The sequence below is a fragment of the Saccopteryx bilineata genome, chromosome 9, assembly GCF_036850765.1.
Source record: "Saccopteryx bilineata isolate mSacBil1 chromosome 9, mSacBil1_pri_phased_curated, whole genome shotgun sequence".
Classification (NCBI taxonomy): domain Eukaryota; kingdom Metazoa; phylum Chordata; class Mammalia; order Chiroptera; family Emballonuridae; genus Saccopteryx; species Saccopteryx bilineata.
In genome coordinates, this window is record NC_089498.1 from 46,575,915 (window position 1) to 46,592,914 (window position 17,000).

The 17,000-nt window shown below is 52.6% G+C and overlaps 1 protein-coding gene across 3 annotated transcripts in view; it reads left to right on the forward strand.

The window, feature by feature from the left end:
- SPTBN4 (spectrin beta, non-erythrocytic 4) overlaps positions 1 to 16,935 on the forward strand; it is a 95,486-nt gene extending 78,551 nt beyond the window's left edge. For all 3 annotated transcript variants that reach the window (XM_066242476.1, XM_066242477.1, XM_066242479.1), the window contains 14 exons: positions 764 to 1,042; positions 1,136 to 1,266; positions 2,146 to 2,350; positions 3,196 to 3,576; positions 5,810 to 6,054; positions 8,321 to 8,459; positions 8,556 to 8,640; positions 9,003 to 9,199; positions 10,655 to 11,274; positions 11,944 to 12,016; positions 12,611 to 12,903; positions 14,033 to 14,206; positions 14,352 to 14,394; positions 15,899 to 16,935. In XM_066242476.1, coding sequence (XP_066098573.1) covers positions 764 to 1,042; positions 1,136 to 1,266; positions 2,146 to 2,350; positions 3,196 to 3,576; positions 5,810 to 6,054; positions 8,321 to 8,459; positions 8,556 to 8,640; positions 9,003 to 9,199; positions 10,655 to 11,274; positions 11,944 to 12,016; positions 12,611 to 12,903; positions 14,033 to 14,206; positions 14,352 to 14,394; positions 15,899 to 16,057 — 3,024 coding nt within the window. In that variant the 3' untranslated portion in view covers positions 16,058 to 16,935. The remainder of the gene's footprint in view (positions 1 to 763; positions 1,043 to 1,135; positions 1,267 to 2,145; positions 2,351 to 3,195; positions 3,577 to 5,809; positions 6,055 to 8,320; positions 8,460 to 8,555; positions 8,641 to 9,002; positions 9,200 to 10,654; positions 11,275 to 11,943; positions 12,017 to 12,610; positions 12,904 to 14,032; positions 14,207 to 14,351; positions 14,395 to 15,898) is intronic.
- Positions 16,936 to 17,000: the final 65 nt, after the last annotated feature.

Consider the following 17,000-nt stretch of genomic DNA (forward strand, 5'->3'; position numbering starts at 1 on the left):
TGATAGTGACTGAGTATCTACTGCATTCCAGGCACAATTCTAGTACAGCATCCCCACAGAGTAGACGTCAGCATGAGATCAGTAGACATGTAACTTTGGCAAGTTTCTCAGCCTCTCTGTGTCTCACTTTCCTCATCTGTAGAATGGGAATGATGGTGTCTGGCTTCTGGGGTTGGAGAGAAGACTAGGTGAATGGCTACCTTATGCAAAGCCCTTATTTAGCAAAGTGTCTGGCGGGTAGCAAGCACTCAGTAAGTGTTGACTTTCCGTTTGCCAGTTGAGGAAATTGAGGCACAGGAGAGGTTAAATAAGGTGCTCAGCAAGTACAGAGCTGGTTGAAGGAAACTTCTGGGGTGATGGAAGTGTCCCATATTCTGATCCGGGTCCAGGGGGGTGCCCCTAAGATTCGTGCACTTTGCTATGTATAAGTCATACCCCAACTGCCCTTTAAACACCCTGATGATTCTCAGGCCTATTTCAATGATTAGGGGGGATCTTGTGTCACTATGTGTCTTGGTTCCCAGTCTCTGGAGACAGCCTCCTGTTTTCAAATCCTGTCACCTTCTTACTCATTCTCGTTTTTGGGGCGACGTACTTCGCCTCTCTAAGCCTGTTATCCTACATGCCACACGGGATATGAGTGAGTGAGCGAGTGAGTAACGGCAAATAGTTACGTAGGACTGGGCACTGGTTGGCCGATGTCCGGATGTTTGCCGGTCTCTGAACGCCCATCCTCATGCACACCCCCACGTCCTGTCCCCAGGGCCTGCGGCGGGAGATCCAGGCACACGGGCCGCGTCTGGAGGAGGTGCTGGAGCGCGCGGGGGCGCTGGCTGCGCTACGCAGCCCTGAGGCCGAGGCGGTGCGCCGCGGCCAGGAGCAGCTGCAGGGCGCCTGGGCCGGACTGCGGGAGGCGGCGGAGCGGCGGCAGCAGGTGCTGGACGCCGCCTTCCAGGTGGAGCAGTACTACTTCGACATGGCCGAGGTGGAAGCGTGGCTGGGCGAGCAGGAGCTCCTCATGATGAGTGAGGACAAGGGCAAGGTGCGCCTGGGCTGGGGTGTGTGGGGGCGTCTGGGGTCGCTGGAGCCCGGGGCCGCCCGCTGCCGCCTCATCGCGGGCGCCGTGTGCCCCCAGGACGAACAGAGCACCCTGCAGCTGCTCAAGAAGCACCTGCAGCTGGAGCAGGGCGTGGAGAACTACGAGGAAAGCATCGCGCAGCTCTCGCGCCAGTGTCGGGCGCTGCTGGAGATGGGGCACCCGGACAGGTGGGAGGGCAGGGGGCGGGGCTGGGGATGGGAGTGGCTTGGGTCAGGAGGGGGCGGGGCCCATTCTTAAGGAATGGTCTGGCGAGATCTGCAGCTTTCCCTGTTTGGAAACTAGGTAGGACAGGGCTAGAATTGGCCATTGAGGGGAAGGGGCCTTTATTGTCACGTGCTGGAGCCCTGGATTTTGGCAAGTGGTTAGGGCCCGCATTGAGGGGCACTGGCCAGGGTTGGTTGAGGGGGTGGTACCAGGAGCACTGCGATTTGAGTGTAGGGAATAGGGAGGGGGCATGTCTAGGACTGAGTAGAGAAGTAAGAGCTTTGGACAGTGGAGGGTTGGTTCACTTCCTGCCCAGTGTCTAAACAGTGCCTGGCAGGACAGAAAGCTTGTAGTGCTGTGAGTAGGCATGGCCTGAGAACTCCTGGATGGCAGGCTGTAAGAGCCATATCTGTGAGGCCTGTGCCAGGGGCGAGATCTGAAAGGGGGCACAGGGCTAGACTTCCATCCACCCAAACCTAGAGACTGGGACTGGTGGTGAGGCAGATAGCCGATGGACCCAAGCAGGGAGTCAGGTGCCCTCCCAAGTCACTAGAGGGGAGGAGCATGGGGCTGTAGATAGAAAGGTGCAGGAAGAGGGGTAGTGAGCTTATCAAGCTTATGGAAGCAGAGTGTTCCCTGAGTACTGAGATATAAGTACTAGGTTGACTGACTCCAAGACTTGCAGAAAACAGAGTCCTGCATGGAGGAGTCCCAGGGGACACTTCCCTGCCTGAAGGTTAAGAGGAGACACAGCCATTCCCTGAGAGGAAGTGTCAGGGGGCCCCAGCTCTGTCCTTCGAATCTCAGGGGCTCCACCTCTGCCTCTCCCTGTCCCCTGTCAGCGAGCAGATCAGCCGGCGGCAGTCTCAGGTGGACCGCTTGTATGTGGCGCTCAAGGAGCTGGGCGAGGAGCGCAGAGTGGGCTTGGAGCAGCAGTACTGGCTGTACCAGCTCAACCGCCAGGTGGACGAGCTCGAGCACTGGATTGCAGAGAAGGAGGTGGTGGCTGGCTCACCTGAGCTCGGCCAGGACTTTGAGCATGTCACGGTTAGTAATAATAACATACCAGTGGCTACTGTGTATGCTGCTGAGGTTCTCTGAGCCTGAGTTTCACCATCTGTAATATGAGGATGATACTAACACTCACCTCATGGCTCTATTGTAAGCCGAATGAATTAATATGCAGTAGTTCCCCTTACTGATAGAGGATACGTCCCAAGATCGCAGTACATGCCTGGAACTACGGATAGTACTAACCCCTACATATACTATTGTCCCCTATACACATACATATTTGGCACCTCCAAATTGCCAGCAGTCGTACTCTTGAGGTTTGGGACCATTGTTAGGCAAAACGAGGCTTACTTGAACACAAGCATGGAGATGACATGAAAGTCGATCTGATAACCTGGTACAGGAGATGGCTACTAAATGACTCAGGGGACAGGCTGGACGAAGGGATGATTCACATTCTAGGCAGGACAGAATGAGATGGAATGAGATTTTATCACGCTACTCAGAATGGCACACAATTTAAAACTTATGAATTGTTTATTTCTGGAGTTTTCCACTTAATATTTTTTGTACCAGTGTTGACTGCAGGCAACTGAAACTGCGGAAAGTCAAACCGCAAATAAAGGGGGACAACTGTAATGTGAGCTACTTAGGACAGTACTTGGCACACAATGCCTAACACAGTGTTAGTTATTATCCCATTTTATTATTGTTGTCACTATTATTGCTACAGAGTAAGCGCTCTGTGTTAGATGTTACTTTTTATTACGATTGTCATTATTATTATTATTACTCTTACCTGCCACAAGATGGTGGGCTGGAGGCCCCTCGGTGTATACACCTTTGCCCATGCTGTGTCCCCCACTGCCCGGCGGCAGGTGCTGCAGGAGAAATTCTCAGAGTTTGCCAGTGAGACTGGAACAGCAGGGCGGGAGCGGCTGGCAGCCGTGAACCAGATGGTGGATGAGCTGATTGAGTGTGGCCATACAGCAGCAGCCACCATGGCTGAGTGGAAGGATGGGCTGAACGAGGCCTGGGCTGAGCTGCTGGAGCTCATGGGTACACGGGCCCAGCTGCTGGCTGCCTCACGGGAGCTGCATAAGTTCTTCAGTGATGCTAAGGAGCTTCAGGGACAGATTGAGGAGAAGCGGAAGCGGCTGCCCTGCCTGACTGCCCCGCCTGAGCCAAGACCCAGTGCCAGCTCCATGCAGCGGACTCTGAGAGCCTTTGAGCATGACCTGCAGCTCCTCGTGTCCCAGGTGGGATGCTGGCAGTCAGGAGGGAAGGGGGGAGGGCCTGGGCAGAATGGGCAAGGGATGTGGGCATAAGAGCAGGCAAAAATCAGACTGTAGAGCATGTCAAAATTAGACGGTAGAACAGATAGAAAACAGACCACAGAACAGGGAGAAGTTAGATAATGGGGTAGGTAGAAAATGGACTGATTGCACAGTGCACAGAAATCAGACAGTGGCAGAAAAATGTAGTGCCATTGTCTGATAGAAATTCATTTATTTTAGAGAGAGACAGACAGGAAGGGAGAGAAATGAGAAGCATCAACTGATAGTTGCGGCACCCTAGTTGTTCATTGACTGCTTTCTCATGTATAACTGGACTGGTGTTGGGGGGGGCCTCCAGCTGAGCCAGTGACAACTCCTTGCTCAAGCCAGCGACCTTGGGCTTCAAGCCAGTGACCTTTGGACTGAAGCCAGGAACCATGGGGTCATATCTGTGATCCCATGCTCAAGCCAGCAATCTCACAATCAAGCTAGTGAGCCCACACTCAAGCTGATGAGCCCACGCTCAAGCCAGCAACCTCAGGGTTTCGAACCTGGGTCCTCAGAATCCCAGGCCAACACTCCATCCACTGTGGCACCACCTGGTCAGAAAGTACTTTATTAACTTAAAATGTTTTCCAGCCCTGGCCAGTGGCTCAGTAGATAGAGCATCAGCCTGGTGTGTGGATGTCCTGGGTTCGATTCCCGTCAGGGCACACTGGAGAGGCTACCATCTGCTTCTCCTCTCCTCTCTCTTCCCCATTTCCCCTCCTGCAGTCAGTGATTCGATTGGCCTCAGGCACTGAGGATAGCTCTGTCAGAACTGTACAGCCTCAGGTGCCAAAAATAATTCAGTACTCCAGCATTGGCCCCAGATGGGGTTGCCGGGTGGATCCTGGTTGGGCACATGTGGGAGTCTGCCTCACTATGTCCCCTCCTCTCACCTAAAAGAAAGGGGGGGGAATGTTTCCCATTGATTCAAAAGCGAGAGCAGAAGGGAGGGGAGGGGAGAGAGAGAGAGGGAAGCATCAATTTGTAGTTCCACTTAGTTTTTTCATTTAGTTGTGTACTCATTGATTGCTTTTCGTATGTGCCCTCACTGGGGATTGAACCCATGACCTCAGTGTGCTGAGAGAATGCTTTATTCACTAGCCACCCAGCCATGGTAAGACAGTACATTCAATGCAGGTTGGGCAGAGAACTGCAAAGGAAATCTTACCCACATTTAGATAAACATCTAAAGGGAATTGCAGGAGGGTTAAGAGAAATTGGGTTGTGGGGCTGATAAGAAATTATACAGGTCTCTGACAGAAATGAGTTCCCTGAAAAAAATTTGATGGGGCGGATTTAATGGAAATTCCAATGGAGCTAAGCAGGCAGTGGGTCAGGTAGAAGTTGGGAGGTGGAACTGAGAAATCAGATAGAAACGAAGCTGGGGGCCTCGTAGAACTCAGGCAGTGGGAATGAAGGAAATTGTGTTGCAGGTCTAATGGAAGACAGAAATTGGACAGTTATTTTTATATAAATCATATCGATGACTGTTAGAAATCAATGGAGAGATTTATAGTGATGTGGTGGATCTGATAGAAATGTGGTCACTCTAAGATTGAATCAACAGAATGAGCAGTGGGTCCCATAGAACTCACACAGTAGAACCAGTAGGAATTGCGTAGGGGATGTGATACTAATCAAATAACCATTCTGAAGGAAATTGGACACGAATGGTAGATAGTGGGTGTGGAAAAAAATTGGAAAGCATGTTTCATAAACATCAGGATGGAAGGAGGTTTCCTGAAAGAAATCAGTGTTGGTCTGAAACAAGATAGAAGTGGGCCTGAAAAAATGAGGTGACAGACCCAGCAGACACAGAGCCTTGGGCCAAAAGAAATCAGGAATGGACTGAAAGGAATCTGGTAGTAGGTGTAAAAGAAGTCAGAATGCAGGTAAGTCAAAGAAAAATCAGGCAGCAGACGTGAGAGAAATACGGTAGTGAGGCTAAAGGAAGCCAGAAAGTCGGCAAATCAAAAAACAGTATTAGGCAAGCAGATAAGGAAAACCCAGCTGTGGGATCACCAGGGTGCAGGCTTCTTACACGGTTAAGTTAAGCTCTGTACCCAGCCAGCAGATGGGGGAGAAAGGGGGCAGAGTCTTGATCGCATGGAGGGCTGGTGCGCTGGTCCCCACGGAGGGCTGGTGCTCCACCTGGCGTGCCCCTCAGGTACGGCAGCTGCAGGAGGGGGCAGCACAGCTGCGGACGGTGTACGCCGGTGAGCACGCGGAGGCCATCGCCAGCCGGGAGCAGGAGGTGATGCAGGGCTGGAAGGAGCTGCTGGCAGCCTGCGAGGATGCCCGCCTGCACGTCAGCTCCACCGCCGATGCCCTGCGATTCCACAGCCAGGCCCGGGACCTGCTCTCCTGGATGGATGGCATCTCCGGGCAGATTGGGGCAGCTGACAAGCCCAGGTGCTTCTCATCCCACCTCAGGCTTCCTACCTGCTTCTGGGCAGCCACCCCGAGCCCATCAGCAGTCCCGTTCCCATAAGAATCACGTTAGCCAATACCTGCACGACATTTCTATGTGCCAGGCACTGTTGAAATGCCTCACGCTTATTAAGACGCCTTGTCAGGTTTTAGGGGCTCAGAACATGGGGCATCCTCTTGCCTTCTGTCCTTCCCAGTTGCCCACTACTGTCCTCCCTGTGGGATGGCATGGCATGGGATGGGCTGCAGCCAGGATAGGGACAGGGAGGTGTGAAGCTGTCTTGTGGTTTAACCTAGTAGACATTGACTTATTGCTTCCATACGGTTCAGTGTGGGTGTGCGGAGAAGCCTGAGCCATGGGGATGGGGAGCTAGGTCCTTCCATCACTCTTTGCTCTGTGAGTCATTTGCTGGACCCTCTGTGTCCAGCTGCAGATGAGAAAAGGAGGATCACACCAGCGGTTTTAGGAACTACATCTGCACTCACATAGCATTTTTTTTCTGTGGCTGTGAGGCCTTGAGTCTACGTTCATTTACTCAGCGAATGTTTAGTGAATGCCTACAGTGTGCCAGTGCCCCGATCCAGCTTACATTCTGAGCGTGGGTACAGGCAACAGATAAGTAAACAAATATCTAATTTTATTTCACATAGTAATAAGTGCTCTGAAGAAAAATAAAGCAAAGTTAGGGGATGAGGTGCTAGCTGGCAAGACTTCTCTGAGGCTGTCAAGTGTGAGACTGAATGAAGTGATAATGAGTTGGGTAAAGTTTGGGGAGAAGGGTTTTCCAGGTGGAGGGATAAGCAAGTGCGAAGGCCCTGAGGTAGATTGTGGTTAGGCACATCTGAAGGAAAGCTGGACAATCATTGTGGCTAGATGGGAGGAAGTGAGGGGGAGAGTAGAAAGAGGTAGGAAATGAGGTTGGAGGGGCAATAGGATGTGGTGAGAAGTTTGCCTTTTCTCAGAGTGAGATGGGAGCCATGGGAGAGTCTAGAGCAGGGGAGTGATGTGATAGGATGTACATTTGAAAAAGATTACTCTAGGTGCCTTGTGAGAAATAGGGTGTGGAAAGCAAAGATGGAAGCAGGTAGACCAGTCAGGAAGCTGCTGTGAAAAACCAGGCGAGAGATGGTGGCTTGATCCAGTGTGGTGGTTGTAGAGATGGAGAGGAATGATTGGTTTTAGGAATTTGCAAAGTCTTTTTCTTATGAAAAAATGTCAAATATACACAAAAGTAGCCATAAGAGTATATAGTGAACCCACATGTGTATAGTGAACACCTGGCTTGAACAACCATTAACATTTGGCCAATCTTTTTTCGTCTATACACTCCTTCCCCTGCCCCTTGCTGAGTTACAAATCTCATATCATTTCATAAGGTATGCCTTAAAATTATAAATGTCCAGTTTTGACTAACAGATTAGCTTCAGGGGCTGAAGGGAAAAGTGGGTGAATTTACTGAGATAGAAAAGTTCAGGGGAAAATCTCATTGTTCTAGATGGTCTAAGTCTTAGGTAGAAACCATTACAATATGAAACCTTCAGAAATAAGTGTGGACATTTTAAGTCTTCTAAAGCTATACTTGCTGACTGGCAGAACATTCAGAAATTTGGAATTTGTTTTGGCCACGTGACAGTGAGAACAGCGCTGTCCAGTAGTTACACAAGGCAAGCCACAAATGTGAACCACATACATAATTTAAGATTTTGTTGTAACCACATTAAAAAAGTAAAAAGAGCAAGTGAAATTAACTTTAGTAATTTATTTTATTTAACCTAGTAAACCCAATATATTATCACTTTCAACATGCAGTCAGTATTTAAATTATTGAGATATTTGATGCTTTTTTATACTAAATCTTCAAAATATGGTATGTACTTTCTACCTCAACACATCTCAATTCTGACTAGCTACATTTCCAGTGCTCGTTTGCCACCATGACTGGTGGCTACTGTATTGAACAGCACAGACTTAGAAGGTTAAAATCACTGGCTGGAGGAATCTTCAAAAACATAGCTTTAGAAAATTGGATCTTGAAATCCTATCTTAGAATCACAAAAGTGTGCCATTTTAGCACCCTGGAAAAAGTTGTGATCGTTGAATCAATGGAGAACCTTGGACCTTCAGAACTTATTCATAGGAGGTGGGAGTCCAAAGATGGTGTGGAAATGTGGCCTCAGGAATGTGTGTATATGGTGTGGGCTGAGGGAGGCCGCCTGTGGCTCAGGTCCTTGCCACCTCTCACTGTAGGGACGTGTCGTCTGTGGAGGTGCTCATGAACTACCACCAGGGCCTGAAGACCGAGCTGGAGGCACGGATGCCCGAGCTAACAGCCTGCCAGGAGCTGGGCTGCTCTCTGCTGCTCAACAAGAGTGCCATGGCTGATGAGGTGGGGAGGGGTACAGGGGGTCCCCCTCTGCCATCTGTGCCCATTGGGGTGCGAGCCACCCTTGATGCCTCTCCCTCACCCATCCATCACTCTCAGATCCAGGCACAGCTGGACAAGCTGGGAAACAGGAAGGAGGAGGTGTCGGACAAGTGGGACCGTCATTGGGAATGGCTGCAGCAGAGTGAGTGGGGGCCCAGACACACATGGATCAAGGGCACAGTGACCTTCTTGAATGTGTTTAGAAAGGCCCAGAGAGTGACACAAGCATGCTTTGCATACCTCTCGTGAGCCTCCAGTAACAAACCCAAAGGCCTGGCAGGGCGGGCGAGGGGGCTGCCTTGCGACTGAAGCTCCCTTGTGGCAGATATTTAGAGACGCTGATGCCCTCAAAAGTAGCCCCAGCTTCTCATTCAGGCCGAGCTCAGAGTGGTCCAGGCTGACACAGAGGAAGCCAGGGAGTGTGGAAGGCCAGAGAAGATATCCATTGCCCCATGAAGGGCCCACAGGCATCCCAGCACCCTTACCCCACGTGTCTCCTCTCAGTGCTGGAGGTACACCAATTTGCCCAGGAGGCGGTGGTGGCGGACGCCTGGCTGACAGCCCAAGAGCCACTCCTGCAGAGCCGGGAGCTGGGCAGCAGTGTAGACGAGGTGGAGCAGCTTATCCGGCGACATGAGGCCTTCCGCAAAGCAGCCGCAGCCTGGGAAGAAAGGTTCAGCTCTCTGCGGCGTCTGACCACGGTCAGCACCCAGATCCTGCCCAGGCCCCCACCCCCAGCCTCCCACCCCTCTATATAAGACAGACAGACATACTGGACCTGACCAGTGGTGGCACAGTGGATAGAGTGCCAACCTGGGACTCTGAGGTCCCAGGTTTGAAACCCTGTGGTCGCCGGCTTGAGCTTAGGCTCATCTGGCTTGACCTGATGGTTGCTGGCTTGAGCCCAAAGGTCACTGGCTTGAGCAAGGGGTCACTGGCTCAGCTTGAGCCCCCTCCCCCAGATCAAGGCACATATGAGAAGCAATGGACAACTAAAGTGATACAACTGTAAGTTGATACTTTTCATCTCCCTTCTGGTTTGTCTCTGTCTATCACTGTCTCTCTCTGGCCAAAAAAGAAAAGACAGACATGCTCAGACTTGGCACTCAGGGCTGTGTAGGTGAAACAGACCTCACTGGGTTCCCATCCTGTGGGCGGGGGAATCAGACCTGACACCAGACAGTGACAACCCAGTACTGGTACGGGGAAGCACAGGAGCTGCGGGAGCCTGGGACCCTGTAAACTGGCCTGGGGGGATCAGACCCGACACCAGACAGTGACAACCCAGTACTGGTACGGGGAAGCACAGGAGCTGCGGGAGCCTGGGACCCTGTAAACTGGCCTGGGGGGATCAGACCTGACACCAGACAGTGACAACCCAGTACTGGTACGGGGAAGCACAGGAGCTGCGGGAGCCTGGGACCCTGTAAACTGGCCTGGGGGGATCAGACCCGACACCAGACAGTGACAACCCAGTACTGGTACGGGGAAGCACAGGGGCTGCGGGAGCCTAGGACCCTGTAAACTGGCCTGGGGGAATCAGACCCGACACCAGACAGTGACAACCCAGTACTGGTATGGGGAAGCACAGGGGCTGCGGGAGCCTAGGACCCTGTAAACTGGCCTGGGGGGATCAGACCTGACACCAGACAGTGACAACCCAGTACTGGTAAGGGGAAGCACAGGAGCTGCGGGAGCCTAGGACCCTGTAAACTGGCCTGGGGGGATCAGACCCGACACCAGACAGTGACAACCCAGTACTGGTACGGGGAAGCACAGGAGCTGCGGGAGCCTGGGACCCTGTAAACTGGCCTGGGGGGATCTGATCTGAGACTGAGAGAATGAGGAGGAGAGCATTGTAGTCAAAAGTCTTAAAGTCCTAGGAGGGGACCTTTAAGGATGGAGGCAATGAAGGGCAGAAAGGCATCTGGAGAAAATGATGATTTAGCTGATTCTTAAAAGAACACTAGGTATTTGCCAAAGAAAATGGGAATGAAGTTCCTAGAAGAGAGCAAAGCATGGGCGCAGGCCTTGACAAGCTCGCTTTTTCACACGTACAAAAAAATCTAATAAACTAGGTGGTGAGACAACTCAGAATTGCCTCCTCCCACCCCCCACCATGTCTTTCTACTTGACCCTAGTCCCTCTGTCCACAGATCGAGAAACTCAAGGCAGAACAGAGCAAGCAGCCACCCACCCCTCTGTTGGGGCGCAAGTTCTTTGGGGACCCCACAGAACTGGCAGCTAAGGCGGCACCTCTGCTACGGCCAGGGGTCTACGAGAGGGGCTTGGACAGCCTGGCCCGCCGGACCTCGGACACGCTGTCTGCCGAGGTGCAGACCCGGGTTGGGTATGTGCGCCAAGAGCTCAAACCCGAGCGCCTCCAGCCGCGCATCGACCGGCTGCCCGAGATCCCGGGGAAGTTGGAGACCAAGGCCCCACCAACTGCACCAGAGGACGCCGTGGAGGCCCTCGGGATCCCGGTAGCAGCCGAGCAGGTCCGGCTGAGGCCAGAGCGCCAGGAGTCGGCTGATCGCGGGGAGGAGCTGTCCAGAAGGCGGAGGTCGGAAAGGCAGGAATCAGCAGATCAATCCGAGGAGGCTGCACGGAGGCGACGGCCAGAGCGGCAGGAGTCAGTGGAGCACGAGGCGGCACACAGCCTTACCCTGGGCCGCTATGAGCAGATGGAGCGGCGGCGTGAGAGGCGCGAACGGCGGTTAGAACGGCAGGAGTCCAGTGAACAGGAGACGCCTACCAGAGGAGAGCTGATCAGAGGGTAAGGCCCCATGTGTCCAGGGAGTAAGGAAGGGAGACATGGAGAGGTACTGGAGCCACGCAGGCAGAGTGGAGAGGACTTCCATGCTCAAAATTGCCTAAGGAGGGAGAGAGAGTCCATTTTGCAGAAATGTAAACTGAGCCTGAAAGAGGGTAAGTGACCTGCCCGTTGTCCCTCAAGCGGCGGTTCTAACCATTGAAGGACAGGATAGGACCAGAGTGTCTTGTGCAGATCAATCAGTTGTGCCCCCAGAAAGAGGCCTTTGGGTGAAATACATTTCAAGGGGGCTCACAGTCCAGTGGGTGAAATAGACTTGTCACCAGTGATGATGACCCAAGATGATGGATGGAACAAGGGAAGTCCAGTGGACTTGGGGGCTCAGGGGTGGGTGGAAAAAAGGCAACAGTATGTTCAAAGGCTTGAAGGCACCAATTTGCATTTTGTTCTTTGAGTTGCTTAAAACTCAAGAGGGAAAGAGTTTCCGTCCTCCACTTAGCAGCCACATCCTGAGAACCTGTGGTACAGAAGGCCAACAGCTGAGAGGCAGCTGTAGAAGTGGACAAGGGCCTGGTGTCTTGGGCTAAGAGGTGGAGACAGCTCCAGCCAATGAGGCTGGTCCCTGAAAGAAGGTACTCCAGTTCCACTGGGTCTTTCTGTCCCTACCCCCAGGAAGGCCACCCTGGCTGACATTGTGGAGCAGTTGCAGGAGAAAGAGGCAAGCCCAGGTCTCCCTGCTGGGGTGGTAAGTTGAGCCTCCAGATGGGTTGAGAATGGGGAACTCCTCAGAGCTGTATTCAGGGTCCCAGAAACACCAGTGCCTAGCCCTGGGTATCTCCCACATTTAAACCGTGCAGAGGATCTCAGGGAATAGAGAGGGCCCCCAGATGCAACCCTCACCTTAATTCTCCCTTAGAAAGATGAGGCCACAGACCTTAGACTCCTCCCTTCTACAGACACACACTCCACATCTGCCCTGGACTATTTCTCCAGTCCAGTGGGAGGGGGGCTCAAATTTCCTTATAGACAGCCACACACAGAGAAGGAAGCCTAGATTCCTCCTATAGACAGCTGGGACACCTACCTGCCTGCACCCCACCAGCATAACCTCTCCTCCCCAAGATGGAGAAGTATTTCAAACCTAGGAGTCCCGGCAGACTCATTCCCAAAATCAGTGGGGCCCCTAAGAGCTAGGCCTCCAGCCCTGAGGTCCTCCCATACTCCCCTCGAAGACAGATGACCCTGTAGACAGATGGGCCCCCCAGACCTGTTAGTTCTCCCAGGTGGCACCCACACCCCACTCTGGACAGCACCCCTCTTCTTTGCTCCCTTCACACAGACATCATTGCCTCAGCCTCGGGAGCTTCCCCCCGGTCGTCTGCCCAATGGGCTTGAACCGCCTGAGCGGACACCTCGGCCGGACCGGCCGAGGGCGCGGGACCGGCCCAAGCCACGACGGCGGCCACGGCCCCGAGAAGGTGGTGAAGGCGGGGGAAGCCGGCGCTCGCGCTCGGCCCCGGCCCAAGGTGGATCCACCCCCGCACCTCCGCCCCCGCCCACTCATACGGTGCAGCACGAGGGCTTCCTGCTGCGGAAGCGTGAGCTGGACGCTAACCGCAAGTCGTCTAACCGGTGAGCGTGTGGGTGGGGCTTTTAAAGGCGGGTCCCAAGCTCAGGATGTCCAGTAAGCCAATAGGTAAGCGTGAAAGTAGGGGGTGGAGCTAAACGTCAGAGTGTCCAACCGGTGATGGGGTGGGCTGGGCCTGGAGCGGAGCGGGACTTAAAGAATGACCAATGAGTGAGCCGGTGAAGCTTTGATGGGAGCGGGACCTGGAGAAAGTGCTCCAGACATGAATAAATTGCGACCTAATCTCATTGCAACCAACCCAGGAATTAAGTAAAGCTAATAGCAAATTGGATGTGGGGGTCTAATTTAGAGAGTTTCAATGGCTCGTGAGGTGGAAACTGGAGAGGACTATCTAACCAATGTGTTATACCCTCGAAGTTTTAAATTGGGAGAAGATCTGAGAAGGGCGGAGCCCAAACTCTGAGGACTGAGGTCACCTCATATCAGTGTTTAAATGGGGACCTAATAGTGATGTCTTTATTCTTGGAGTCCAGCTCCTGGTTGTTTAACACTTTTTGTCCAACTGGGAGGCAGAATCTGAGAAGAGATGAAGCCAAAAAGGGTAGCAACGCTGGCCGATGAGCAGAGTGAGGTCTAGCTAGACTCATGACATGAAATGGGCAGAACAGAGTGAGATTGCCTGTGGGGTCTCAGGTAGTCTTTCTTTTTTGTGCTGAGGCCAAAGTGGGATAAACAGTGGTACTTTGGTGTAATTTGGTCTTGGAGGACTTCCTCTTCTCCGGTTGGGCTTTGGCCGAAAGAGGAGATGAATTCCTCATTCCAGGCAGTGCACCAATACCACTTCTTTCAGGAGATTCTGTGGGAGGTAGAGGAGTGTCAAGGAACATGCCCAAGCAAAGGGCTTATAGAGGAGACAGGTTAAGTCATTTCTTCTAGAAATCTGCGTGACAGTGGGTGAAGAAGGGCAATCCCAGCAGGGCCAGTCTAGACAAAAACTGAGTGAGAGATTTAGACCCTGCCCTCAGCTCAGGAACACCCATGGCATATGGTCCCAATAGAGCAAAGGCCCCGAGAGAGGAATGCTCAGGTAGATTCAGCTCATGAAAGCTATTGGTGAAGAGTACCCAGGCAGAGTGCTTCAACTCTGCCTTGAGCCCTGTCTCATTGTCCCAGGTCATGGGTGAGTCTGTACTGCGTGCTCAGCAAGGGGGAGCTGGGCTTCTACAAGGATGCCAAAGGCCCAGCATCTGGGGGCACACACAGTGGGGAGCCACTGCTCAACCTGCACAAGGCTACCAGCGAGGTGGCTAGTGACTACAAGAAAAAGAAGCACGTCTTCAAACTCCAGTGAGCCCCCCAATGGGCAAGAGGGAGGGATCCAAGTCCCAGCAGCTCCCTCCTGACAATCCCCTGCTTCCCTAGAAAATGGTTGGTGGAAGGATGGGCTAGGCCTCTGCCCCAGATCTCTCAAGTTCTGTGTCCCTTCCTACAGGACCCAAGATGGCAGTGAGTTTTTGCTCCAGGCTAAAGATGAGGTGAGATCTGGCCCTTTCTCTTCCCTATTTGAACCTCAGGAACCACCTGTCTGGCTGATTCATGGCCCAGAGTGTTGGGGGAAGCACAAGCCAGAGTTACCAGAGCTGTAATGGGAAAGGCCATAGGCAGAGAAGGCCAGAAGTTCCTAACCTAGGCCCTGGCTGGGTAGTTAAGTTGGTTAAAGTATCATCCTCATACACCAAGTTTGTGGGTTTTATCCTTGTTCAGGGCACATACAAGAATCAACAAATGAATGCATAAATAAGTAGAACAACAAATTGATGTTTTACCCCCCCCAAGTCCATCAATTAAAAAAAAGTTCTTAACTAGCTGGGGGGGGGGGCAGTGAGTGAGGGGAGAAGTGGAGGATCAGGAGGGCTACCTGGAGTCCAGCCTCCTTGCCTAGGCCTATAAGGTGAGATGGAAAAGATAGGAGGAAGTAGTTAGTTTTTTAAAAGGGGGCAGGGGGAGCAATGATACAGGTAAAGGGAGCAGCAAGTACAAAGAACTAAAGTGCAGAATTGCAAAGTGTTAACTGCTTGAAGAGAGTTAAAGGAAAATGGTTCCTAGAGGCTGGATCTTGAGAGCCAGAAGAGGTTGGGTTTGTCCTAAGGGCACTGGGGAGCCAAGGCAGAGTTTTGAGCAAGGAAGGGTTACTGTGATGCATAAGAAAGATCCCTTTGGATACCATGTGTATGTAGTAGGGTCGTTTGGAGAAGACAAGAGTGGAGGTGTGGAGCCCAGGTGGTGGCCAGGGCAGAGATTCAAGTGAGAGAGCACAGGCTGGATCTGGGCAGGCTTGTGGGAAGGGGAGGAGGAAGTAGGTGAAAAAAGACAGGAATGAGAGTGGACCTTGGGACTAAGGCTAAGAGGAAAGATCAGGGGAGGAGGAGCAGACATGGAGGTGGTTGAAGAGATGTTGAAAATAACATTTTATTTCATTCATCCTCACAAGAGGCTATGAAATAGGTCTTTGTTCTCTCCATGACTTCTTAACTTTAAAATGAAGATAAAAATAGTTTTTCATCATAGGGTTATTGTGAAAATTAGATAAGTTGATATATGTAGAGCAGTGGTCCCCAACCCCCGGGCCGTGGACCGGTACTGGTCCATGGGCCATTTGGTACTGGTCCACAGAGAAAGAATAAATAACTTACATTATTTCCATTTTATTTATATTTAAGTCTGAACGATGTTTTATTTTTAAAAAATGACCAGATAGATTCCCTCTGTTACATCCGTCTAAGACTCACTCTTGACACGTCTAGGTCACGATACATTTATCCGTACCACCCTAAAGGCCAGTCCGTGAAAATATTTTCTGACATTAAACCGGTCCGTGGCCCAAAAAAGGTTGGGGACCACTGATGTAGAGTACTTACAGGGCCTGGTAAATGCTCTCTAAATGTCTGCTGATATTATTATCGTTCTATAAGTGTCTGCTATAGTAATCTGTCTCCTGTCTTCCAAATACGAACTCTGTGCCTTGTTTCCTCTCTTCAGGAGGATATGAATGGCTGGTTGGAGGCTGTAGCTGCCTCAGTGGGGGAACACGCTGAGATTGCCCGTTGGGGACAGACACTACCCACCACGTCGTCGACAGACGAGGGCAACCCCAAGCGGGAGACCGGGGAGCGCAGGGCCAGCGGGCGCCGGAAGTGACTTCTCACCCCCAGGGCCTGACACAACTCCCCACCCCTCCTATCCGCACTGTGGGCACAAAGACACTTTCTCTTCCGCAGGGGCCGGAGCCCCTAGTTCCACCAACACTTGGACGCGCCATGACGGGCACTGGAAAGGAGGGCACTTTTCCTGCACCCCAAAAAGTGGTGGAGGAACTGCTGCCCCTATAGCCATATCTCGGCCCCTTCTGTCTTGCCATCCCCACCCCAGGTGCTGGGGCTCCATTATTTTTATGCAATAACTGAGCTTTGGGGAGCGGGTAAGGGGCCCGTTGAGCCAAGGCCCCTGCCCGGATCTCCAGATCCTGAAGCTGGGGTGGTAGGGGCGATCATTCCTGTCCTCCCCGCCCTAGGGATGGGTATAGGGGCGCTGGTGAGGTCCCCTGGACCATCCAGGGTGCTAGGGGGTGGGGAGGGGACATCCCCTCCCCGCCTTTACCTCACTTCCAATGCTGCCTTGATCTCTGTCTGGGAAGGGGGAGTAAAGGGGCTCTAGCCCCCGCACACCGCCGCCTCAGAGCCATGAGGTTAATTCTTGACTTTATTTTTGCAAAACGTCGACTTCCTCCTCTCCCCCGCCCGCATCGCGAAGGCTTTTAAAAAGGGAGGGACGTCAAAGCTCAAAACTGTCTTCTCGCCTCTCCCTCCAGCTGTACATGCCACTTCGTGAGGGGAGGAACGACGAGAAGGCTTCCCCCTGCATGCTTCAGGCTGGAGCATCTCCTAGGGAAGTGGGGGAACCGAGTGGTGGGCAGCCCCCATGACCGCCGGGAGAAGCCGCTGGGGCCCCAGTGTGTGGGGCGGTGTGGCAGGCGCACACTCTATGTACCTATAATAAACCCTTCGGCTTTGACGTACTATGCTAGTTTGTTCGCGTTTCATGGGCTGTGCCTGGAAGGTTGGGGGGCGGGCAGAGACTGGCT